A 27,720-nucleotide genomic window follows, 5' to 3' on the forward strand; every position below is an offset into this window, starting at 1 on the left:
ATAATTACTGCTAATAGCAAAGGGAGTGGGTAGATCAAATATAACGGTAGGCATTGATCTTATTATATTTATTCACTTATTTTTGTCATGTGCCCCATCTTTTACGATAAACAATAATATTAGTAAATAAATAGGTATGCACGGCTCTTACTTTCGTTACAATCTTGTTACAAGGCGATATCATTATGAAATGAGGTCATCGTATAAAACTAATATGAATATTATTGAATATGTCACAGTCAAATAAGTTTTAGTCAAACTAGTCAAATGACGTGATGCATATTAGCGGATACTTAAATCGTTTATAATAAGTTATCTAGATATTCACTGTATATTATAGATATTTACTGTACTCATGTATAAAAGATTTAGTTGAGTGACCGATAGTGTAGGGTGTAGGTACATATAGGTACTGTAGCAGTGCATTATAATACCTACACGTGTTTATTATGCTCAGTGTGGCGATTGTGTTCCAAATATGTATGATGAGTAATGTATATAAGTACTTGTAACAACTAGTTTACGTGGCTACTGATGTAATGAATATTAAATCTTTCTACCTCAATTATTTTTCCCATTACGTATTTATATCGGGCGTACATAAGTCACAGCGAGGACGCGATGACCTATGGCCAGTGACTAACTAACCCCCGGCGATAACTCATTGCCTGATAAAGTTTTGCGCTGTTTGTATTACATTGATTCAGTTATGTATTTATTCAGGCAATGTAATTATGATAATGTATGGTATATATATATTTACATATTATATGATGTTTATCATATAGAAATGTAACAAACAGGAAATATGTACCTATGACTTATCGGAAAATATGATGTAACAAATAGGAAATGTGATGGATTGGATTGAGACGAAATAAACCTTACATCCCATTTATCTTAATGGGTGATTCTCGTTACAAAAACTATGTTAAGTAAGTAAATATTAAACCAGGTCCTAAGACAAATTTCACCCAAATATAATTAATACATATATATATATATATATAATTATAAATATATATATATAATTATAAATATATATATTATATATATAATTATATATATATATATATATATATTTATATTTGTTTTTGCATGATTACATAACAAACTAGCGACCCGCCCCGGCTTCGCACGGGTAGTTCAACTAATTTACACAAAATGTAAAGCTGCTTAAATTCTGCGAACACTATGCCAGTACGCATGGCCTAAAATATAACGTGCTTAAGACCGAAATGCTCGTTTTTAGGTCAGGGAAGGGTCCGGAGGTGATACCTACGGTGTGTATGAGTGGTGCGCCAATTCGGGTTGTAACGAGCTTCAAGTACTTGGGACACATCCTGAGCGAGTACTTGAAAGATGACGCCGATATGGAGAGGGAGCGCAGGGCTCTCGCGGTTCGGTGCAACATGTTGGCTAGACGGTTTGCGCGTTGTTCGAGTGAGGTAAAGGTGACCCTGTTCAAAGCCTTTTGCCAATGTTTTTATACTTGTCAGCTTTGGAACAGGTACACCAGGCACTCCTTCAACGCGCTGAGGGTACAGTACAACAACGCCTTTCGTATTCTGTTGAAACTACCGCGTTTCTGCAGTGCGAAGGGCATGTTTGCGGACGCGAGAGTCCCTGACTTTTTCGCCATTCTGAGAGCCAGGTCGGCTGCCTTCCGGGCGAGACTGCTAGCCTCTAACAATGAAATTCTGTCACTGGTAGCTAAAGACTACAGTGACGAATTTAACAAACATTGGCGAAAACTGCACCGGTCCGAGAACGGCCATCTTTAGACCATAAGTTTGTAAATGTTTTATTTCATTGTTTTAGGTTGTAAGTTTTAGTATTTTGCACTGTATTTTTTGTTTTTTTTTGTAAATTGTAAAAATTGGGTTTCTTGCCTGCCAAATAAATTTATTTATTTATTTATTATTATTTATTAAAACCTTTACAAATTATACATATAAACCTTCCTCTTCAATCACTCTATCTATTAAATACAACCGCATCAAAATCCGTTGCGTAGTTTTAAAGATCTAAGCATACATAGGGACAGACATACCTACAGACAGTAGACACTTGTTTTATAATATGTAGTACGTGATACCTATCCTAACACCTATATCAATCTAATCATTCTAGGGTTTAGCAGTACCTAAAGAGTACCTACGTTCAAAGCATGCTTTCCGAAAGGACACAAAGTACCTATAGTTTGTCAAAAGACTCTCTCATTTCAAACATAGACAGAGAGAATCATACTATCTTTGTCTTGCACTAGTACTAGTACCCAAAAGAAAAGAACGAGTATAGTTTTTTTTGTTCTTATTTACTGCCAATTTGGTTTGACCAACTATATGTATGTTATATTTGATTACTCATGCGTGAATAGATAAGTGGTCTAAACTACTCACTGACTATATGTATCATGAAGGAGGCGAAGACCACGATCCAGCCCCAGCCGCCGTCGGGCGGCGGCGGCTGGCTCTCCGAGCTCTCCCGCGACGACGTCGGCGCGTGCGCACTCTTCCCGTTTGCGCTCTTCACTCCCCCGTGAGACATCTTGCTTAACTCTCTTCCCACTTTTATAAAGCTTTTAGATTTATAAGGCAACTTAAGTTTTGATATGAGAAATGCAGTTATATATTTATATAAAATTTTCTATCGTGTATAAGTTACACTTATTAACAGTGGATGCCTTGTTACAGGATAAACAATCAGTTTTATAAATGCAATAGTGGAAATGATTCTAAGGAAGCACGGTAACAATAGTAAAAACGATTATTTGATGAATATAAAAAATGGGTAATGTACTAGTATTATCTATTTTGATAAATCATTGTAAGGCCTATCTATGGTGTAGGATGAAGTCGGTGTATTGGGTTCCTAGTCTCCGGCGCATGAAGGACATGTTCGCCGTAGCTCCCGCTTTCCACTGAAACAAGAAAAAATGCACAATTACTACATGTTGTTGTAGTTAAAATAGTTATTTGTGCAACAAGAGAGGAAAGTTGGTTTTTCTTGCGAGTGTTTATTTTGAGTCCCGAGAAAGCGAAAGATTCTATACTTAATTGAATCACGAGCGAAGCGAGTGATTCTAAGTTAGAATCTTGAGCGTAGCGTGGGACTCGAAAACACGAGATGTAAAATAACTTTGCTCTCGTGTTGCACACATAATTTTTCACCTCAGTAGTGAGAACATATTAAAGGTTAAAATGTATTTCAATTTAAACAGAATATTAAATAAATAAAAATGTAATCAAAGTATGAAGTGGCAGTTCATAGCCTTCACTAAATTAAAAAGCTACTTTGTTTCAGTGACGAAAGTAGGCTTGTTCGAGCTGCTGAGGTGAAAAATACTATAGTAGTATAAATGAAGTTAAAATAAAAACTAATAATAACAAATAGACTTCGATCAATCTACAGTTCTAAGGCGATTAACGTGTTTTTTGCAAATAAGGCAAGTAGCCTATGTTTGCTTAGTTGCAGCTGTGCAAAACAGAAAACAGAAGATGTAAGAAAATTAATGCAGTCCAAGTTTATACTCGAACATCTCTATTATCATTATCATTGACCTACATCCTTGTCGATAAAAATGTCATTTAATACGAAAAGCCTCATTATAATGATTGATGCAATTACAGAAAATGCTATTCATTTTAAAGTAATAAATAATTTAAATGCGATTTGTTTTCAGAAGTAATTTGTGTTTAAATAAGCGAAAATAGCAAAATACGACCCTTGAACCAGTGTTGGTTCAAGGGTCGTATTTTGTCGTAACTGTGTAGTTACAAATTGACCTTGGTATCGGAAAATAATACGTTTTCGTTCTTTAGGAGAGGCGATAGCCGAGATTCCGGAGATGACGATATTATATCCGGCAAACACTCAACGAACGTTTCATTCATGTAACGAAAGACCCTCGTTTTCTTTTACCCGAATGATGAAGAAGGGAACCTTATCTAAACAAAAGAAGGTGTACCCGCTGATTGTAAGTATACCGGCTTACGTTCATTCGTACACACTCAACACTAAACCCACAGTGGGACCGTGCACGACGACAGCGCCACACAGCGGTTGCAACTATTGATAGGCCCGTATTTTGTCATAACTATTAAGCGAGAAGTAAGTAAATCGTAATAATTTCAGTGAAAACTACTGAACGGATTTTTATGCGGTTTTTACTTATGAGTAGAGTGATTCTTGAGGAAGGTTAAGGCGTATAATTTGTTAAGGTTTTGTGTAAATTAAATATTTGCTAATGTAGTCAGAAAACAATCACGCTGGCTACGAGCTAACTGTCTCTCTTTTGTTGGTCTAGAAAACAGTCTGCGATGCTGTATGTCTATTTTTTAAGGATAACTTACTATACCTATTCTTATCTTCTACAAAAAGATTTCATAATATGTGGTATTTGCAAATCTATTTACACGGATACAGTATTAATAATTATCAAATTAGTTATATTAAGCATTTCATACAGATTACAATAGTCCCTTACACCATACAATTTAATATCTCAGGAGATTTAAAGTTCCATTTCGAGCCATATAATTTGTATAAAATGAGACGCTAGCTTCCGTTAGAGTGCCTATTTTTACCACCTTATGCGCTGCGATAGGCTTTAATTACCCCCTCATGCACTTCGCACGGTGCCAATGTAGCGGATGAAAAAACGCGCCAAAAGTATTTCCCCCATAGAATACTTTTCCAAATAGGTAGGTAATAAAACCTGTTCGGGTTCAAAAGTATTTTGTCTGCAGTCTCATGCTCATCGTCGCGTTTAATTACTTTGAGATCGAAATAGCTTTGTTGTTTGCTGTATTAAACCGGCATATACATATTACTGACACCAGTACACACTGATACCCATCACTAAGCCATCTTTGTTAATTCCGCTATTTATACCAATTTTTATTTTTTTTCACCTTGAAAACTTGCCAAAAATAGAGCCAGTAATTAAAACGGTAGAGTATATATTTTAGCAATAATATAAAATGCTCCGCAAAAATTTAGGTATATTTAATGAAATACCTAATCCAAAAGCCAATGCCAAGCATATGGAGTGAACATGATTGATGATATTGGGGCTCGACGTGGGATGAGATAATCCGATCGATACAGGCCTGATAACGTGCTGTTGTGGACGAGAACAGATTTTTATAGATAAATGATATCAATATGTTTTGGGTTATCGTGGAATATCTATTAATATATTTGATGAGATTACAAGAGATATTTTGCGTCATGTGGATACCTCAGCTGATAAGTATCTTTTTTACTGGATTATTATATTTTTCCATGTGCTTGATCATAATCATGATCATAATATATTTATTGATGTAGGTATCATATGAATATACACGTTTCTACCTACAGTTTATTGTATACAGTTATATTTTGGAAGGGTCTAAGGGTTGGCTCTTCCGGTAGTTATTAATAAGCTCCTCTTACACGATACACACCTATATACCCACATAATGACAAATTTAAGTACACTGCTGTTGCTCGTCCGCGAAAATTGTCTGAAGAGGCTTTCCATCAGTTTTTATATAAAAATGACTGGACGAGCTCTATCCGCTCTATCCACAATCAAAGGATTTTAAAATTAGGTAGGTATACTCGTAGCATAAAAGAAAAAGAAGATTAAGGTCAGATAGGATAAGAAAAACATAGGTACTTTATTTTGCTTGGGGTAAGAGAAACCGTATGAGGAAAGCCCTTCTGCGTAAGTATTTTTAAGTTAATGCTATTTATACACAAGGTTTATTTTTAAAATTATCATTTAATTTACTTTTTAATATTTTTAACTGTTTATTTTTCTTACAAGTGTCCCCCTTGCCCCATAGTTCCCCTTATCCCATCTAACCTTAGGTACCTTCATTTGGCATCATTTGTGTCATATTTTGCTACAAAACAAACTATACCCGTATGTTTCAACCAGGATAGGTCGATCGCTATGTATATAAAAGGCAATATATGTATACCTGTGATTTGTCAAAATACCTGTGAATACTAGTCGGTATTACTAAAAAAGATACCGAGCCCATTTTCGCATCGCATAGCAACATGGGATCTGGCAGCTGCCCCTACTGCCCACACATTAACCAAATACAAAATACACCCTGAATTTGTAGTAGCACATCATATTATACCTCGGCTAGACTATGCTCATCGCGCTGTCGCGATGTTGCCCGCTCCGGCCACACACTGTCCTACTCGCGCGATTAATCGCGACGCTCCATATACCCCGGCTACATACTCGACGAGTGGGATGCTCCTTGTCACCCATTGCTCCTTATTTTGTCGGTTTTTTGACGCGAGTCAAAGGACCGGCAATATGAAGTATGGAGCGTCGCGAGGCGTGGCAGCGCGAGGAGCAGAGTGAGAAGCAGCACGATGAGCATAGTCTCTCCGAGGTAATCCTTAATATTACCGATCCTTTGACTCGCGTCAAAAAACCGACAAAATAGAGAGTGGTGGGCATGACGAGGAGCATGACGATCGGCATGACGAGTAGCTCGGCCACACTACGTCTCTGCCTACTTGCCTCACTACTTCCCATGCCACTCGTCGAGTATGTGGCCGGGGTATTAAGTAAGTTATCTTCGTATTTCGTAAGATTACGTGACACGTGATATCTGGTGGGTGGGGCCGAATCACGTCGAAGTATGAGATAACTTTATTGGATAGGTAGCATCCAAGTGATCCAAGTTTGCCGCGATAGCGGGTCCCGGAGGATTATTCTCACATATTGAAACGAAATAAAAGCTTATAAAAATAGAAATAGATAAGTACTTTCAGAGTGTCTAGTGGCGTAAATATATTAAGATAAGAATGATCGATGTGCTTGATATCTTGATGTATCCACACAGTTAACATTATATAGGTATGTATCACCCGCGATTTCATCAATTGGAGTTAAGTGTTTAAAAACTTTCAACTACATTTGTGCCTCTTTAGGGGTTCAATTTCCAAAAATCAAACAAACGGGTTAAATATGAAAGAAAAATGTGAAATATCAATCATCAATTCATTTTAACATCTCTCTCTTAAGGATCACTCACGTTAGACCGGGCCGTGTCCGGGCCGGAGCTTCCGGCGCTTACTTCTATGACATGACAGGTGATCACGTGATGCTTTCCATAGAAAACGAAGCGCCGGAAGCTCCGGCCCGGACACGGCCCGGTCCAACGTGAGTCATCCTTTACACCATATATTTTTTGCCTTCGGAATACCCAATTTTTTGAAATAAAAATGCTTACTGAATGTGATTTTACGACATTGAGTGCCGGCAACCCGCTCGACGAGTTCTCTGTTCGTAGTCGCTTTCCTCTACAAATCGCGAAAACGCTGGAATCGGCTACGAGCGTAGCGCTACGAGAACGTTGGCAGTGAATGCGTTAATGACACTCAATATTCGATTTATAAAAAAAAACCAATGAAACATTGATTTCGTAAAGCTAAGTAAGTAGGTACCTATTTGAATAATGATTGTTTCATTTAATTCCGCTTGAAGCGCCAGCCGTCTGTTAAACCATAATGTCTAACAGACCCCCAGTAAATTCGTTTATTCGCGTTCAACGACTTCTATTTAATTTGTGAACATCGCTTTGTTAGCTACAATAATATAAGCAATTCTTGGGGCAAATGTCATGATTTGATTTTGTTTAGAAAAAGGAAAATACTGCGAGGAAACCTGCTAAACCTGCGAACACAGTAACGGACGTATAAAAGTAAGTTAGGTTTGTAACTAAAATAAATTTAATGTTTTGCATATATTTTAGTTGTTATTAGGTACTTCAAAAGTAGAATTTCGGAATTACGTATTTATCAATGAGAACCACCGGGAAGTAGAGAGGTACCGTTATGTACCTTATTATGAATTTATACAGTTGTAGCCTTGGGCAGTAAGCAGGCAGTCAAAAACCGGACAAGTGCGAGTCGGACTCGCCCACCGAGTGTTCCGTACTTTTTAGTATTTGTTGTTATAGCGGCATCAGAAATACATCATCTGTGAAAATTTCAACAGTCTACTCGAAGTTATCACGGTTCATGAAATACAGCCTGGTGGCAGACGGACAGAGCAGTCTTAGTAATAGGGTCCCGTATTGACCCTTTGGGTACGGAACCCTAATAATACAGTGCATACTGCATACCTAGGTATAGTCAGAAAATCATACACCTTCAAGTTTAGTATTTCAGTCTCAGTTCTGCTGCAAGTACCTATCACCTTGAATTATCAATTTAGGCCATTTCTTATCACATGTTCCGACTCGAACTTTCTTATCAGCGTGTGTTTAATTGTATCAGGGCAACATAGCGGCCTGTTGTCACAATCACCACGTGTGGGTATACGTTGTGATTGTGACTGGGGCCATGATTTCTTTCATCATTTCATTAAATGAGCTATATTGATTCAATTCAATTGCGCGACATTCTATTTAAAGACACTATTATTGATCAGCAAAAGGTTTGTTTACATTAGCAGGGGTCACAAGAACAGGGGCGACACAAAAACTTTATAAATCGGATGTTGATTTTGATATTGATATAGCGATATTTATGTAAGCTTGCACTTGCAGTTTTAATATTGGGTCCCGTCCCGTGAGATGCACCGGCAACGTGAGTCAAGTCCAATCAATTTCAAATCAAGTTGACATTTTTACATCGATTGCGATGAAGCTCCTGGGACCAATTTGACTGCTGTTTGATATTCTGCTGGCTCTTTCATTCCTTTTATACGATTGAATTACAATTGAAGGAGGGTATCCCAATATGGGACCGGCAACAAACTCGGCGGGACACATCTTTTCAAAACATTACATCTTATAATTAACATGCATTACGAGTAAATAAGAAAAAATACAATTTAAATTACTATAGAATTCATGCAATTACATACAATACAGTACGTACTTTTCTTTATAGAAATTTGGTTTGAAAATATCTAATTATGTACATCAAATCACAAATACGTAGCTCTTTCAGAAAACATATCAGTCTTAAAAAAGGAAAAGAAGATAAAATTTATAGAAGAAATGAGAATATATATCTTACCTATTACATAAAGCTGACTGATTGTTATGAAATACCTACATAAAAATATTTGATGTGCCTTCTTACCTGAGCTGTGTCACCTATAACTCTAATACACATAATACTTGTTTTTAATATAGTTTCTGGTTTGGACACCATGCATGTTTGTCCGTCAAGTAGTCTTCGACTCAGTAATAAGCCTTCAACATCAATGACTTTTTTAAGTTATTCTTAAGAGCTGGAAAGGGTAAAGCATTGTCATTTAATGGTTCCTCTGAGATCCCCGGGTACCCATCCCATTGTAAATAAAGTTGTTTTAGTCAGTGTTCACTACTTTGTGTACAGGAGCTGTCAGTGTCGAAAGAATCACTAATGTGTTTATGTTTACCGAGCTGAGTCAGCGAACGCGAGTCGCTAAAGACACTAGGTTGCCGCTGAACAATGACTTCTTTGTGTCGTGTAACAAACAATGCAAGTTCGCGTGTATCTCGTATCAAAATAATTACATTTCGATTGAATATGAAAACGAGTTTCAAGAAAATAATGTTAAATCTATCATTGGTAACATAAATAATACAGTAGGTATCATGTCGTTATTGTCTATAGGTACTTAACGATTCAAAATAACCTAATAATTTAAGGATGCTATAATTTCTTATCAATTCGCTTTTTTATTAGTTTGCATTGAAACAAATATACTAACATTATACATAATTACACTAAGTAGTTACATAATTTAGAGACTATGACCCCTTAGTCAAACTCATTGTAGAGTTTTGCGGGGCTATGACAATTTTTATGAATATCTCTGTATTTTTATTAAATAATAATAAATAAATAAATAATAATAATAAATAACAGTACCATGACAAAAACGAGAAAAAATCATATAGTAAACTTACAAAACAATTTTTTGGTGCTCTATGTCCGTAAAGTGCAATAAACTTCTTAAACTTTTTCACTCTACAAAATCAACGTCCACCAAAGCGTTTGAGAAAATGTCGTTCTTTATTTAGAATGCATATGTCTGCCGATGAACCAAAAATAATTTGTGGGACCGCGTGTATTTGGCTCGAGGCACCGCTTCGTCCGTCGCGGGTGTTCGCGTGCGCTGCGAATCGCGGACTGGCTACCAAACCAACAACAAGTACGGACACCTTTACCATGAAAGATGCTATCGGTATACTCAAAGATCATGAGGACTTTGATATCAGTCACTACTCATAATAATCTATGATTTTCGCAACCTTTTAACTTGGAAAATCGTCAGGTGGTTTTGACCTTTAGGTTTCTCTTTCCAGGAGGTATGTAGGGTAACAACGAACTTTATGTATATTTATTTTATGAGTTTTATGATTGCATCTTGGATTCTAATCCCGTGAAATTTATAAGAAAACAAATGACGATTTTCAAGTTTTCAGGCATACACAGAAAGCAAAACCTTGTTCAAAATTCGTTCAACTCACAAACGTCACAGTGCATGGTTTGGGCTCCATCTCAAAAACCGTATATTTTACAAAGTGTGTCTATTGCCGCTACAATTACAATTACAATTAATATACAATTTTCTGTTTAGCTCTTTTTCATGACCTGTATGTGATGATGATGGTAGAGGGTTGAAATTTACTTTTCACCTCAGCAGCTCGAACAAGCCTACTTTCGTCACTCCCTGGAGCGAGGAAAGTGCGACTTTCCTCACTCCAGGGAGTGAAACAATGTAGCTTTTTAATTTAGTGATGGCCATGAACTTCATACTTTTATTACATTTTTTTTATGGTATGGTACGGTACGGTACTTTACGGTACTTTACGGTACGGTACGGTACGGTACGGTACGGTACGGTACGGTACGGTCCGGTCCGGTCCGGTACGCTCCGGTCCGGTCCGGTCCGGTCCGGTCCCGTCCCGTCCCGTATCGTATCGTATCGTACATATTATAATACTTTTTTTTTCTGTTTATTCTGTGTAATTCGAAATACATTTTAACCTTTAATATGTTCTCACTACTAAGGTGAAAAATGATGTGTGCAACACGAAAGCAAAGTTATTTTACATCTCGTGTTTTTGAGTCCCTCGCAACGCTCAAGATTCTACCTTAGAACTCTTTCGCTTTCTTGGGACTCAAAATAAACACTCGCAAGAAAAACCAACTTTCCTCTCTTGTTGCACAAATAACTATACACATAATTGAGTCGCTTAACTTCAAACTCGGGTAAATCCATCTGTCAGATTATGCGATTTTGGTATTAAGAAAAGGTAATAGGGTAATATACCTCTATGTCAAATGTGTCATCGCCACTTATGTATAGTCAGTTGAGGACAATATTGCGTTATTTATCCAATGTATGGAAGATCAGCGCTAGCCCAGCCAGGCTAGCACCATGCTGAGTCGGGACCATTTCGTGGCTTATATTATTTAGGTTGTGTTACCGACGTATTTTCCTCTTTTTTTTGCCACGAATAAACGCTATCTATCTATCATGATAAAACTATCAAAAGTAATTCGAGTCAGACACATTATATTATGATTGATTAATTTAAAGAAAAACAAAACGATAGGGCGTGATTTTCGAAAGCGGCGTACCTACTTATTATGCGCGATATGAGATTTCATAGATTAGTACGCTGTAGTAATTTTGATACATGATATGAAAATGCAACTTAAAGTAATCATTTCCGAAAATAGGGCTGATTTTGTTTTTTACAACGACCAATTTGGAGTTTGTAGAGTATACGTTCGATTATGCTACACTATACCTACCGTTAAATCAGGTAACTATTATCAGGTTATTATTATTGTTTATTTATTTTTGTTTTGTTTTGCGTCTTATGCAATAACTAAATATTAATTTGTACCTATACACTATGGACCACGGTCTGCAATAAATATTTCAATTTCAATTATAATCCTTAAGTACAACTATGGTACAGTTTTTAACTTTGATTCTCAACGAGCCTTTATGATTTGTACTCGTTACATTTATTTTCAAGCTTAGATACACTAATGCTCTTTCTGTATTATATACTCAACATAATTTGAAAAATACTTATACATATTTTACTGAAACTTGAATTTGGAGCATAGTTGTAAATGGACTAAAGTTACCTGATTTATACAATTTGTTCAGATATATTCTGTCATCAAAATCTTTTTATTATAAGAATTAAAAAAATGTTCAAGTATCTTTATTGTTTTATCGCTGTATATACGAGGTTGCAGTACGCTGTTTGTTTCAAATTGCTGCAATTATCTTCTTTCTATTTTTATTTGACAGATTACAAGAACCACATATTTTTGTACAAAATTGCCATGGGGCCCAATACATTCCACGACTCTTCTCTTTCCGAACAGACTCTATGAACTTGATCTCTCTATTTAGGTTCTGGACATGGGCACGTGACTCGGCAATTCAACTGAACCCTCTTATCTTATCGTACTTACATGTCTTTATGGGATAAGTACATCACCATCTATTTATCTACACGTGATTTCAGGTTCAAAAGATCATCTTCTTATGTACGTACCGTACGGCTGACATGTCTGTTCATAATGTAAATTTTCGCTTAGTTTGATTTAAAAAGTATAGGTTCTATTTAGGATATTTGTCCTTCATTCTTTAAGCGTAAGTATTTGATGTGAAACAACAGAAAAGTCACTGTCGAAATCGCCATTTATGTATTGTGTACACAGTACGCGGCTATTTAAGCAGCTATTCGAGGTCTATCGGCTCGATTTGTGTGTACAAGGCAATAACTGGGCGTGCCCTCATTTCAATGCAAGGAATTAATTTAAAAAGCTAACATCTCATTGAATCATATTGCAATCTATGACCTTATTGTTTGGAAACAGCGACTATTTAAAATAATGATAAGAGTTTTTGCAAATATCGTACGTATCGGAATGCCATGACCGCGCTATAAAACCCAGATTTCTGTAAGTAAGTACAGTGAACAATCTATTAGAGTGTAGATTAGGCTAAGTCTGAGAGTAGATTTTGTAATTTCTTTTTTTTTTAATGAAAAATTTTTTTTTTTTTTTTTAACTTTTTCTTAAGCAAGTATAGCACAATCTAAAAATATCCGTAAATCAACTGCAATCAGTGAGAACATTCACACAATCCCAATGGTTAAAATCAATAATGTCAATTGAATGTGATTTAAAACAAATCGTGAACTTAAATTGTTCTTGGAATGACAATTAGATACGAGTTGAAAATATCAAATGTCCAATTACACATACTGAAAGAGCTTTGCTCGTGTCTCGACTGGCGTTCAAAGGGTGTTTAGTAGCTTTGTGCATATGTAATCCACCGTCAGTCCTATATTCTGCGATCGTTGTTACCATTACCACTACCACTAAAATGAAAATAAAATTATCTATTTTCAGGCAACTATTTGCCCATAGATTAAAACTAGCATACAAATTATAAAATATTCATTAAGAATAAAAAACCTAAGTAATTAACTAAGGTTAAGGCCAAGATTAATAATAGCCACGCTTAGGTTCGCTAGAGGAGAGTGCTCGGTAAGCACAAGCACACATAGCATGTGCCAGCTTTTAGTTCACCCGTCAGAGTGCCTTTGTTTCTTTGAGAAAACTTACTTCAGATGTTTTATTTGTGTTTTGCACTTATTACAAACGCGACTGGATTGGCTTTATTCCAGGTTTGATTGCAGAATGCTCAATGTATCTTCGAACCATGGCATGTAGTGCCAACGAGGTTTAATAAAGGGTATAACCCGTGACATGATACGCGGTGTACAACGGCGTGCATTGAACTCAGGACTTTTGAGTCAGAAGCTGGACGGTTTAGTTTGAGAGCTTGTTGCAGTTTGTATTCTGATAACTTCATGCATGTTTATCATTAAACGAAATTAGAATTATTAATTCAGCAAGGACCTAGATCGAGTGAATGAGAAATTGTTGTAGCGAATTCGTCTCAAATTAAATAAACCTTCGAAAATCTTAACAAGTAGGCTAGTAGCAATATATTTAATAACTAAAAATAACGGTATGGTATGTCGTCGAGCTCGACGAGCCTCAATAAAAAGCTCCTGATGTAAAAAAAAATTTGTATAAATATCATAATAATTAAATAAATCAATAATTAAATTCGATTATCATAATAATATTTTAATCTGAAATGCTGAAACTAAGCTGCTTTAGTTTATCAATACCTACAGTTTGCTCTAGTGGTAAATAATGTGTAAGTACATATATTTTAGGGGGTCACCAGATAACTTCATCGAGGCCTACCCTTCCTTGCTCACATTTGGGCAGAAGTAATTTTGGCACGTATAAATAAATAAGTAAAAACAACAAATTTCCGCCTGACACGTTGGCAACCCTCAATTATGTACAATTGTATTATACAACCGTATGTATGTACAATTATATAAATATCTGATAACGAGCGAGGGAAATCGGTCATGCTTACTTTTGTATTCAAATTTGTTATTTATAGTCCTGAAAATGAAACATTATTATTATGCTGAAACGAAGTCGAGAGTCCATAGAGGACAAACACTATGCTGCAGGCGGTTTCAGCAGAGTCTGATTAACTTAACCCTAATTACATTAACAATTCACAGTTTATTATAAAATGTATTTACATAGAACAGAACAAATGTTATTGGCTATTGCCCGTTAAGATTAATATAACGAGAAGCTGTTTGTATCATTAAAACTTCAGCGATAACATAATACGAGTATGTTGTTGCGTTTTTTGCCAACTGTACTGCGTCATGGGGCTCAAGGCCGAGGCATTTAGCCTCTGAATAAAATAGCTCATAAGCTAGCCAGCATATTTTTGTTTGTAATGCTACTAATGACGTGAAAGATAAGTTGTGAAGTTAATCACCTATTGTTATATAACAATAGCATATGAAATGAGTACGATGATATTTCATAAAGCATTCAGACCATAACTTTTATTTCTAATAAAATAGTCGAGTGACACTGAAATAGGTAACTATTTTATTTTCAATAACCAGTATGGCGTTATCTGAGTAGGTACCATATTTAATTTTGACTCTTTGTCAACTGATAGAGTTATATCTAAACTGACAAATTTTGACACCCAGACCAGAGGGGCCAGGCGTCTGGATGATATTTAGCCGTAAAGGTGACTGTCCAATTGTAACTGCCGCTGCACTGCAGTTGCGACGTTACGCGGTGCCGCACTACTGTAGCAGCACGACTGCGGCTGTTGCGGCGTGCAGTCGCGACAGCGTTCGTTGATGGCTTGTCAATGTCAAGTCATATAATGTCATACGTACAAATAAAATACTAATTTACTTTTGTATTTTTTACGTGAAGAAGCGAGTGACGATAATGCTACATGCTACATGAAAAAGAAGACCAGTTTGCCTTTCTACAATAGTCAGAGTCCGACGAAGGCAGCTACGCAATATTAATAAAAAATCTGATATTTAATGGTGATCCTTTATTCAGATAATATTGCCGATTAAATGAAAAGCAATTCAACATTGAATGAGACTTAATAATTAACGAAATACAATCAAATTACTCAAATAAAATTAATGCAGAGGAAAAATTATTCTTAACATTAAGGTAAGTTCACAATGTGAAATTGTCTTCCCCATCCTCTTGCCTAAATGCGTGACCACCGCACACAGCAATCCGACGGAAACGGGACTCATGGAGTTCGTGATATATACGGGGGGAGTGCGCACTTGATCCACCTGCATCACGTATTATAGGTACTCGGCCGTCAGAAACGTGCGGCTGGATTTAGAAGTCTGTAATAAACGTCCCCTCAAAACCATGCCAGGTAGGCTCTTTTAGCAGGCCTTTTATTGATTTCTGCAAAGTGATTCGTGGGTTCTGGAGATGACGATGCGACACGTAAGAATAAAATTATCCAATGGTGGGCAGGCAGTCGTTCGGTGTTAGCAAAATATTACAGATTTATCTTTCTAAGTATCCATATTAAGCCAATTTTACTTTCCTTAGGTACCAAACAGTGAAGTATGATGAATAAAATAATTTGTAATTTACACTTCATATTGTCCAGTTGCAGGTGTGAATGGGCGACGGCACTCTATGATATGACCGCACCATCCATATAAAACTTGACGGGCGAGACAAGAAATCCTTTATGAAGAAAGATATTTCCCTCGCCTTGGCCGATAGAAAGAACTTTTAATAAATTAATTTGAATAATAAATGGTTTCCTCGTGTTGGTGTGAAGAATTACGTGTTGCACTGTAACACAGTTTGTTTAACCCTCATGCCTTGAGACCTCCGCAACTGTCAATATTCTAAATTTTAAACCATTCGCTTCTCTCGTGGTTCAATTTTGTATCGTTTCGTATGTTTGGATATCAATATGTTACCATGAGGTATTAAATAACATCTTTGCCCCTTGTAATAAAAATAAATGATTGCTTCTTTTATTTAGATCAGGAATGGCTTTGCAATGACAAAATGAGAAATTGTCACCATAAACGACATTATATAATATGATATATTACAATACAATTACAGTTGCCAGGAATATTCGGCAACTATTCGGTATTTGGCCACTTTGCCGGATATTCGGTATTCTATTTGCCTCTCTATCGCTCGTGCCCTATCGAGCTTATAGCTATCCTCGCAAAACTACGAAAAAATAAAAGAACAGTTTATTTAATGAATCTATAAATAATATCGTCGTATTATTTGAATCCCTAAATCAATAATCTCAAAATACGCTAAATTTGTGAAAGCTGATTCCACAAATCTGCCTTAAGTATATACCTTAGTTTTATTGGATGTATATAATGTACAAATTTCTAGAGAAGGCGGAGAATGTAAAGTTATAGCAAGAATAGTGCCTGGGCGTGGGCATAGATTTAATAATAAACTATACAATTATTTTCTGGATCAACAAGAGTAGAACCTAAATCAACTTCAACTGAATGCTACTAAACAAAGCCCTCAATGTCAACCTTACGTGCAGAACATGTTGAACATATAATGTATACACTTTTTTGGGAAACAGGTTTTTCGTAAATTAATAAAAAAGTAAAAAATAAGACATGTTTTATTTTTCACAACTCTTTATTAACTTTAGTTTTGTCCGCCATGATCGTGATATCAGCAGCTTGAGCCTTGAACTGCAACTTGTAGGTACCTGGAAATTAGAAATTATCTTTTCAGTTTCATGTTGTATTTTGAATATAACTATGTATTTTTGTATGTATATGATTTATTGCTTGCAAGTTACATATATGTATGTCTGTTTGTTGAATTTAACTTCAAATCAGTAAAACGGAGCTAGTAGCGGACAAGCTGTGTTAAACGGTTTGTCTTTAGATATTCTGGCCACATCATCACAGAAAATAAATAGGTAATAGTGACCCGACCACCAAAATGGACTTTTAAATATTCGTAGTAAAATAATATTAATTTTATACTTACATCGACGTGATCCTCACAGCAATATTGTGTGTAACACTTGAAGTATTCCATTCCACATTTACTTCACGACAACACCGTCTTTCACGTAGGTCTTCGCGGACTATAATTTTTGTAAATCATTCCCACAAGTGGAAACAAGGTTTTTGATATATTAAGCAATCAAAATCTACTGTTTAGGTATTAAAAATTATAAATCAAATCGTAAGAAACTAGCGGTTTAACTGAATTTTTTTATTATGACAATTGATGACAATGACATCTTTGACAATTACGTGAGTGACGGATTTATTTATTATGGTTCGATAACTTTTACTATACGATGACATTATTATATTCAGCCTCGCGAGAAGGTCAAAGGTTTGTTGAAATATCTTCAATCCTCGATTATTATATCGCAGCAAATGTCGGAAACTGTTTAAAAACCTAATATCTCGAAATGGTTTTCGAAATAGAACATTAAAAAAAAATTAACAATCCTAATTAGAGATTGGATTTTGCAAGTAGTGAGTGAAAAGTGCGACTGTGTGCACGTTTTCCCCCGCAAAAATGGCAGAACGATTTGTACGGTAAGATATCGCTTGGGCTCCTCCCTTCCGACGTGTCGGAAGCCGGTGTTGCTCGAAGGGTTTGCCAGACTATAGTTAACTTCCGAATTTGACACTCTCTTTTTCGGACCTATCATTCTAGTTTCCTAACTGGCTCTGTGATACTCGTATGGCTCAATATAGATTAGCAAAAAAGTTTACAGTAGTACTACAGTCGCCATCAGATATGTCGGAGCGACCGAGGTGCTAAATATATCTGAACATGCAGTCTAGCGCCTTGACAATAAATGCGTGTTCAGATATCTGTGAGCTCCTTGGCCGCCCCGATATATCTGCGATATATGGCGACGGTACCATCGGGGTTGTTTATCCGTGGGTGTAATAACTCCTTAGAACGTAGTGGTTATATCCTCTTTGCTTAAAACTACTAATATCTGTGATCAAAGACAATTCAGTGCAGGTGACAGATTTGACGTGCGGTCTGCAGCCGCAGTTGCAATAATACACCAAATACGCAAAAATGGCCATGCTACGTGCAGTCGGTCTCGTCATTCATTTTACTATGGAAATTGACAATAACACCGACGTGTCGGAGCAGTAGTGCAGCTGCGGTCGGGAAAACGTTAAAATCACCATATTACGTGCAGTCGATATCGTCATTCATTTTACTATGGAAATTGACAATAACACCGACGCGTTTGGGCCGCCGCAGTAGTGTCGGAGCAGCAGTGCAGCTGCGGTTGGAAACGGACAGTCACCTTAAGTAGTGTAAATGTACCACCAAGATGTGTAATGCGTAAGCGCGTTTTGGCCAGTGCCGTATTAGTCACGGAACTAAGGCGGATATTAGTTAATTGTAACGTAGGTGCAGCAACCCACTCGTTAGTTGAACGAACTGGACTGGAGCCACATTTGTCTCTTAAAAACATCGTCTTGATTTGATATTCACATATCACTCGCTCCTCATCTCGCTTCCACCGCGAGCAATATGCATTAGGGCTAATATAATAGCATTATTAAATCAAACTGATTTTTTTAAAATCTGAATGTGGCTTATCAGGACGGTCAAGACTTTGATGAGTACTTGAGTAATCCGAAAACTTTCCGTCCTGTAGTATTTTCTGAGTACACCCAGCTGGGGCCCGTTTCTCAAAAGCTTGTAGCTTGTAATACAAGTGGAAGTCCCTTTCTTACAAAAGCTGTCAAAAAGTGATCCGCTTGTATTATAAGTTACAAGCTTTTGAAAAACGGGCCCCTGCAAAAGTGTATGGCCATTGGACATTTCATGAATGTATTACAATCATAATGCGTCCAAGCAATTTTGCAGCTTACTGTACATCTATATATATATATAAATAAATCCCTATTTCCCTTGGTCACGCGTGAATAGACCAATTTCGCTAATTCTTTTGGTGTTGTGTTTCTTATTGTCAGGAGAAGGTTCTTATGAAAGAACAAAAGTTACGCGGAACATTAGAAAATTGAAGAAAACGTTTAAATAACACGTTACTTGCACCGTCTGGGCTATCAAAATCGCTGCCAACTTAGTTTGGTCTAACTCTACTAATATTTGACTGGTAGAGAATGCTTTTTAGGGTTCCGTACTCAAAGGGTAAAAACGGGACCCTATTACTAACTAAGACTCCGCTGTCTGTCTGTCTGTCTGTTAACAGGCTGTATCTCATGAATCGTGATAGCTGAAATTTTCACAGATGATGTATTTCTGTTGCCGCTATAACAACAAATACTAAAAAGTACAGAACCCTCGGTGGGTGACTCGCACTTGGCCGGTTTTTGGCAGCAAGTCCGTACATTTATCTTTGTTTGTGTAATACAGTTTAAATAAATAAATAAACAAATATTTAGGTATGCTTACCAATAACAATCAATCTCTTTCGATCGATCGGCGTAACGAGTCCGCTAGTCATGTAGTATTTGTATTTACCCACTTTGCCTGTCAAATCATTTCGTCGATATTTCCGTTTCCACACAGTGTACACGACGGCTTGTCATGCCAAGCGCCGTATCGTAAACAACTCATTAGAGCAAAATAAATCATTAAAATATGTATTATTTGTTAACAATATTTTAATGTTATTACGCTCTAATGAGTTGAGCGTAATTAAAATGCAGACAATATGATTAAACATTTCTATTTTACAAAGTACTTAACGATAATAAACAGATTCTATCTTAAATTACTTTGCAAATTAGTATACATAGTACCCGTATTCAAGTTTTTTTTATCAGAAACCTGATCTACCTAGATATATACCTTCCTACCTAGCCTACCTAACCTACCTATATATGATACTAGCTTTTGCCCGCGACGTCGTCTGCGCGGACTTAGTAACAGCAGCTAAAGTAAGTATAGCGCCTGGAGAAAATCTTATAGCAATTATTCAATTTGAGCATATTATGCACACAAATTAGCAGACACTTCGTTAATTATCTCAATTCCACCCCGCTTTTTACTTTCTTAAGGGATAATTTTCGGGATAAAAACTATCCTATGTCCTTCTCAGGGACTCAACCTATCTCTATGCCAAATTTCATCTAAATCGATTCAGCGGTTTAAGCGTGAAGAGGGAACACACAGACAGACAGACAGACAGACAGACAGACAGACTTTCGCATTTATAATATTAGTATGTATAGTATGGATGATAAGTAGATCTGCGGTCCCAAGACAATTTTGACTGATTTTAAGTAGCTTTATGAGTATCTTTATTACCTATCCTGCCGAAATAAAAATGATCACATAAAAAAAATAAGCTTCGGTACGATGGCGAAACATTTTTAATATTCGTAGCTTTGTTTGTAGGCTTATCCATATAGGTATTTTAGCTATCACTGAGCTGAGCGGGACCGATTCCTAATTTTCTATGGCTTAGCGGGTCATAACAGGTCATGGACTATTTAACAAACATCTTTTTATAACAGGTGTCACAGACAGTCCCCTATGCAGAGGATGCATGGAGATAGAAGAAACAGCCTCTCACGTGGTGCTGGAGTGCAGCGGAGTGGCCCCATACAGGGAAAAACATCTCGGATCCCCGAGAGACCTCCCCGAGGTCCTACTCAACATCAAAGGTTTGATAGGTTTCCTCGAGGAGCTCGGCTGGCAGGACTAGCCCACCCCCATGTCACGCAAAATAGGCGCCAGTCGTCGAGTTGCGGAAAATCGCCCGAACTACAATACAATACAATGGCTTAGCGGACGCACGAATCGAGCATTCGTACAGTCGCCATCAGATATATCGGAGCGGCCGAGGTGCTCAAAAATATCTGAACACGCACTCTTACGCCCTGACAAAAGGAGCGTGTTCAGATATTTGTAAGCACCTCGGCCGCTCCGATAAATCCGATGGCGACTGTACCAGGAAAACAAAATGATCCGATTACAAGTTCTTCTTATTCTTCTTAGAAAAGTTGGATGTCCTCGACTTTTTTGAAGTTTTTTTTTATATTAGTATTTTTTGTACTCAGAAGTCTCAGAACCACAAGCTCTTTAGAACCTTATAGAAGAAAGTAGATTTTTCACCTCAGCAGCACGAAAAGCGCATTTTTTGCTAGTATCGCGTTGCGGTAATTAAACTTAATTGTTAGAATATCTTAAGAAAAGATGAGAGAAAAAGTGATATGTTCGCACTGCTGAGGTGAAAATCCTTGTGTACTACACGAGAACAAAGTTAATATTTACATCTCGTGTGCTTTTGAGTCCCTTACTACGCTCAAGATTCTAAATTTGATTCTATTATTTAATCTTTCGCTTACACGGGACTCAAAATAAGCACTCGAAGAAATATCAGACTTTGCTCTCTTGTTGTACAAATAACTTGTTTGTCCTATAATTGTTTACCTTAAATTGAAGTGTTTATTTTTATCAGACAGAAGATAGTTGCTAATAGCCGTTATATTTAGCCCGGCCTCGGCGCGAGCGCGGATATTGCGATTATTTACGTATGCAGGCCTGTGGATGGTACTTTCTATGCAAATAGGGTTCAGCGGTGAAAGAGAAGATTACGAATACCCTCTATTTAAGGCCGTTCCATCGGTTTGCCGCTATCACTGTCACATTTCGCAAGAAAGAACGGGAAAGACCATGCGCGCCAAGTGTCAATTTTGATCTAATTTTGTCGATTTTTATTGATTTTGAAAACGTTGCCTTACAATATCGAAATTCGAAAGCGGTAAAATTACGCGTATTAATATTAATTGTGTCATATAATAAATAACCGAGTAAAGTTGGATTAAAAGTCCTAGTAAGAGGTTACTTTGGGAATTAATTGTATCGAGCGAAGTGTCATAATTCGTGTATCGGAAGCTTATAAATTAAAGTTAATATAATCAAGAACTACATATATTTTTTCCACGTTTCTTAGAAAAATATGATCATATAAGGAGATTATTCGCCTTCTGGCTCAGGGAACCGCCTTAACTGACATAATAAAATGTATATGTATAGAATAGAACAATGAAAATACTAGTGTAGATCTCGCGCGTATAGCTTAGAACTAAATAAATATATCGATCACACTTTAAAAAAGTTTTTGGCAAAAATTTCATTTTTGGTACAAGCTTTTATCGCTGCCTGTACTTTTTTTCCACAGGCAACTAATACTCATCGAGACAATTCTAAAAACCCCAAACACAATTAAGTTGCGTTGTTTTATCACAGAGTTCCTATGACCACCTCCTGTCTTCATCGTCAGATCAGCTCGATGGTACCATAATATTGCATTGTCACCCGACTTACATGCGTATGCAAATTTTTAGCTTCATCGGAAACCGGAAAGATGGTTAAATTAGTTACCTTAGATTCCATTACATAGTTAGTTACATACAGCTCGACCTAATAAAAGCGTGTTAAAAAAGACCGAAATGTAAATCGACAAAAAAAAACATCGACCCTGCTCAAAAAATTTCACGAGAATCGGTTGAGAATTACAACTAGAGAATAATATCCGGACATACGAAAGCAATTTTGCTCAAATTGAAACGGAGACCTTCGCTAACGCTCGGTCAATAAGTCATATCTGTTTTTTGCAAGAGATGTAATATTTGTCATAAAATAAAATTTGAACAGGTAATATTACGTACAACTCTGTGTAAACTTACGTACACTAGCACAAACAGAGGGCCTACCGCGAAACACGAAAATCATGTTATCTGTCTCCCTCGATATTCGAGGGATAGAGAGGCAGATAACGAAATTTAGATTTTCGCGTTTTAGGGCCTCTATAAACAAACCGCCTTGATGCATAAATATTAAATTTATTCGTGACAAATCTGTGAAAACTTGCCAAAAAACTGTTGCTGTTTTCAGGAAAAGTGAAATTTATAACCGGAGAATTATGTGGCACAGTAAAAGCTCAAAATAAGATTACAGATATATTTATCCTATTTGTTAGTTCTCATACATAGACTGAGAAAGGGAAACGAAACCCCATGACTTGCATCCAGTTTCAAGGGTTAAATGATCTCTTAGGCACACCCTCCCCTTTCCTGCCCAGACACCAAATCCACGAATATAGTGTTCAATTTTCAGTCAACACATATGCACATAGGAAATAAATACAATATATATGGGTACACTACATAATTCCGAAAAATTTTATACCGAATTTTAGAATGTTGAATTCTATCATTCCGATTTTTAAATGCTCGACCCATCAAAATTTCGACTGTCGTAATTACGAATGATGAAAATTATATTTCCGAAAACCCAAAAAGCCGAATTTTGTAAATTCCGAACCACATAATTCGGATTATAACAATTCCGATGGTGACAAACACCGAATTTAACAATTACGTTTTTTGAAATCACGAATTCCGAATTGCCATTATTCCGAAATTTTTAATTCCGAACCACATAATTCCGATTATAGCAATTCTGACAGTGACAAACGCTGAATTTAACATTTACGATTTTTAAAATCACGAATTCTGAATTGCCCTTATTCCGAATTGACGTGATTCCTATTTTAAATATCCCAATTTTTAAATTTCCGAATCTTCGACTCTTCTGGCAACAGTTCGTTTTCTTGGGGGTCTCAGTTCTAACCTAACCTAACCCTCTTCGGGCAACAGTTCGTTTTCTTGGGGGTCGCAGTACTAACCTAAACTAACCCACTTCTGGCAACAGTTCGGGTTCGCAGGGTCGCAGTTCTGCCTAATTTATTTATGCCGAATTTTTATGCCAAAAAACTTTTATGCCGAATTTAACATGATGCGGCACGACAGGCACCTGTAATAATTACTAAAACGTGAGTCTTCATTTGAATATCACGGATTTCATTTTTCCGACCTTACAAAAAACCGAATTACTGAATACCGAATTACTAAAGTAAAACGTGAGTCTTTATTTGAATATCACGAATTTCATTTTTCCGACCTTATAAAAGACCGAATTTCTGAAAACCGAATTATTTTATTTCTGATAGGACAACGATTTTTCGGAATATAGGAATTCGGAAAAAAATATTTCCGGAAAACTGTAAAATCGGAACTTTAAGCTTTCGGTCAAGTGACAATCGGATTTAAGTTTTCGGAAATAGCACATTCGTGATTTTATTCCATCGTGTTTTTAAAAGTCGTAATTTTGATATTTCGGACTTATAAAAAAATCGGGATTATGAAAATCGTGGTTATAAAAATCGGAAAAACGTATTTCGGAATATTTGGGTGTTCCCAATATACACGGTGTTTCATGACCCACTACACACACACACACTACACTAGAGTTTGTTCAGAATCGATGGAAGAATCGATTGCGCAATATTTTAATAGGGGTAATTTTTTTTTATCATTTTTTATTATTTTTACATGCCAAGTCTACAAGTTTGTAATGCGACAATATCAATAACTAGCATTTGACACGTTATTTGTCAATGAGCAACACCCTTAACTGGCCATTGGTAAACCTTATCTCGGAGTAGTAAGGTCTGCAAATGGTCAGTTAACAGTGTTTACGATGGTAACTAGCAATTGTTTGACGTCACTCAAACGACGTAGCAACTTGTGTAGAATTACCAGTCGAATAGAATTGTTAAGAAAAGTAAACAACTAATTTTTTTTAAAATATGTTTCGGATTAAAGAATAAATACTCAAGATGAGTTCAAAATAAAAAAAATCTGTTGTGGTGTCTCAGGTTTTCAGTGGCTCAAGTAACATCAGTCAGTAAGTATATATATATATGTATGTATATTATACGTGGTTATGAACATTACAGTATACGTAAAAATAGAACTGTCTTGTATCCATAGCCGGGAGAGTTCAAGGTGAATGAGGCTGTTATGCCGGCTGTTTTCAGGAAAATATAAGCCGACTACAAAAACTTAGGAGTAAACCAGAAATAACTTTTTCCCCTCACTAGCTCGGAAAGCCGTCTTTTATCCTAAAGGATAAGGTTTTAAAAAACAAGCGGGTAAAAACGCATTTTATCCACTAGTGGGTAAAGTAATTTGAGCTTGGATGGAGCGTGTTTAAGTAGCTTTATATTGGTTCAATCGATATTAATTATCACTAAATAAATGGTTTGAGAATTTAATAAAAATGTTTCGAACATTAACAACATTTTTTTACGTATTTTTTAGTCGCGCGAGTGACTAAAAAACCGCAAAATTAGCTAAGATAATGTTATTCCTTCTAAAATATGTTTTCTTTAAGCTTCGACACCCCTGTGTCGGAGGCAGCGGGCGCAGAACACGATTACAGCCGGCTGATTGGTCGCGCACTCGCTCCGTGACAACCACTGAACTCATTTGAGGGCTTAATATCCACGACCCAAGTGTCAGAGTCAAATGTTAGACAAGGGACATAAATTCTTGTTAAGTATGGAACTTGTCACTATTTTGGAAAATACACAAAAAAATAAAATAATTCCTATCTCTTCTAAAATATGTTTTCTTTAAGCTTCAACAACACCGCTCTCTGTCGGAGGCAGCGGGCGCGGAAAGCGATTACTTACAGCCGGCTGATTGGTCGCGCACTCGCTCCGTGACAACCACTGAACTCAACTAATTTGATAGCTCAATATCCAATGGTCCATGTGTCAAAGTCAAATACGTATTAGAAACGTGAACATAAAGTCCGACAAGAAATTGTAGAAAATAAATGAGGGCGCCACTTCCTATTACGTAACTGTCACGTAAAATGCTTAAACATGGCAACGATTTAGTATGATTTTCTTTAGTTCCATTTAATTTAATTTCTACTATTTGATGTCGCACTATAAGTTCCTGTTATCTAACTTTTTAACTATTTTGGTAATTATTTTATAACTTATCGAAAAGTAAAATATACAATTTAATAAACTTCGTAATGGGTCGTTTATATAATTATTAAAATAACTTAAAATATGTATAGTTAAGACTATACATATTTTAAATTATTTTTCCATTTGTCCAATATCTTGGTCCAATGTGTATATATTTTGTCTCAAATTATGCTTAATGAGAGAGAGATGTAATGACATTGGACAAATAAATTGGCCAGGTGGAATACCACCCTTAGTACTTAATACCTAAATAGTAGCGAACTGTATTAAACTTATAACTTAGTTAAGTATTAAGCATGTCAAGTTAAATTTTAAAGACATCTCTTCGGAGCCGATATTTGCAATGGTGAATTTACAAGTAACTGACAGAATAACGAAATTGTCTTTTTCAAGGGGGTCTAACGCAGCGTACTACGTAGGCGAACAACACGCGAACGCAAAGCGAAGCGATGCGGCGCAGGGTGAATCAATCCTTTGATACCTATAGAAGTGTCCTACGTGGGCGATCTCGTTGCGAACGCGAACGCCTTGGGCCCGCCGCGCCGCGCTGCGTCGCTTCGCGTTCGCGATGTAATTTATGTTTGGTTATTATTTCGGGGGCGGTGGGGCGACCCACGTCGTAGCACTAAAATTAGTTGGCACTTGTTTCGCCAATTTCCTTATTCTTTCTAGAGCCATAAGACAAGTTAAATTAAAACCTACATATCTATATGACCCATACATGCGGTTAATAATCTACATAGATTATATAGTAATATAAACAACATCTCATAGAAAAAATACACATTTCACAGGCTCATGGCCCAAGTGTGTTAAAGTAACAAAACTCACTGGGAGTTGTTCCATCAGGTAATTTGATTTGTTTCAGTGGAGCTGCCCTTAATCTTGCAATATACTTTATGAGTATATAGCCAGTATTTTTTTCTACATCTTGTTTAAGTTTTTACGTACCTAACGAGTATATCAAGTAACTAAAAATAATAAAATAGTTTCAAGCTACCTATCAGAATAAATTTTCGTCTTAAATTCTGTAATTTTAGTTTTAACAATTTTTTATATGAGGCACTGATAGTGATAACATTCTTAGTATGCGATATTTAAATACATTGGAACATTTTTATAGGTAAGGTAATTAGCTAATTACATCCATTCGGGTCTGCCCGTGGAAGCAAGGTCGATGGGGTGGAAAGGTAACATGCGGATCATGCGGCTGATATTTCCTTCGTTCAGGTTTTATTTTAGTTTTTCTGTATCGCGAAAAGGTTATGGCAAAATGTTGGTACAATATTTATCACGTGTGCTATAAACCTTTAAGAAATGAACCGAAAATAAACTTAATATTTAAACACAGTACTTAGAGATATCTATTATGCGTTATTTATTTATTATGATAGAGCACGAGATCTTCACACATATATTTACCTATTTTCATCTAACGTTAA

At 36.4% G+C, this 27,720-nt stretch overlaps 1 protein-coding gene across 2 annotated transcripts in view; it reads right to left on the reverse strand.

Moving 5' to 3' along the window:
- The window catches only part of LOC134740741 (monocarboxylate transporter 12-like), a 46,383-nt gene that overhangs the window by 17,279 nt on the left and 1,384 nt on the right, over positions 1-27,720 (reverse strand). The window contains exons 1-2 of one of the 2 annotated variants that reach the window (XM_063673336.1): positions 9,930-10,161; positions 2,403-2,923 (exon numbers count right to left, since the gene is read on the reverse strand). In XM_063673336.1, coding sequence (XP_063529406.1) covers positions 2,403-2,550 — 148 coding nt within the window. In that variant the 5' untranslated portion in view covers positions 2,551-2,923; positions 9,930-10,161. Of the gene's footprint in view, positions 1-2,402; positions 2,924-9,929; positions 10,162-27,720 lie in introns of those variants that run through there. The other variant, XM_063673337.1, reaches the window with a different exon arrangement.

Source organism: Cydia strobilella, chromosome 4 (genome assembly GCF_947568885.1).
Source record: "Cydia strobilella chromosome 4, ilCydStro3.1, whole genome shotgun sequence".
NCBI lineage: Eukaryota > Metazoa > Arthropoda > Insecta > Lepidoptera > Tortricidae > Cydia > Cydia strobilella.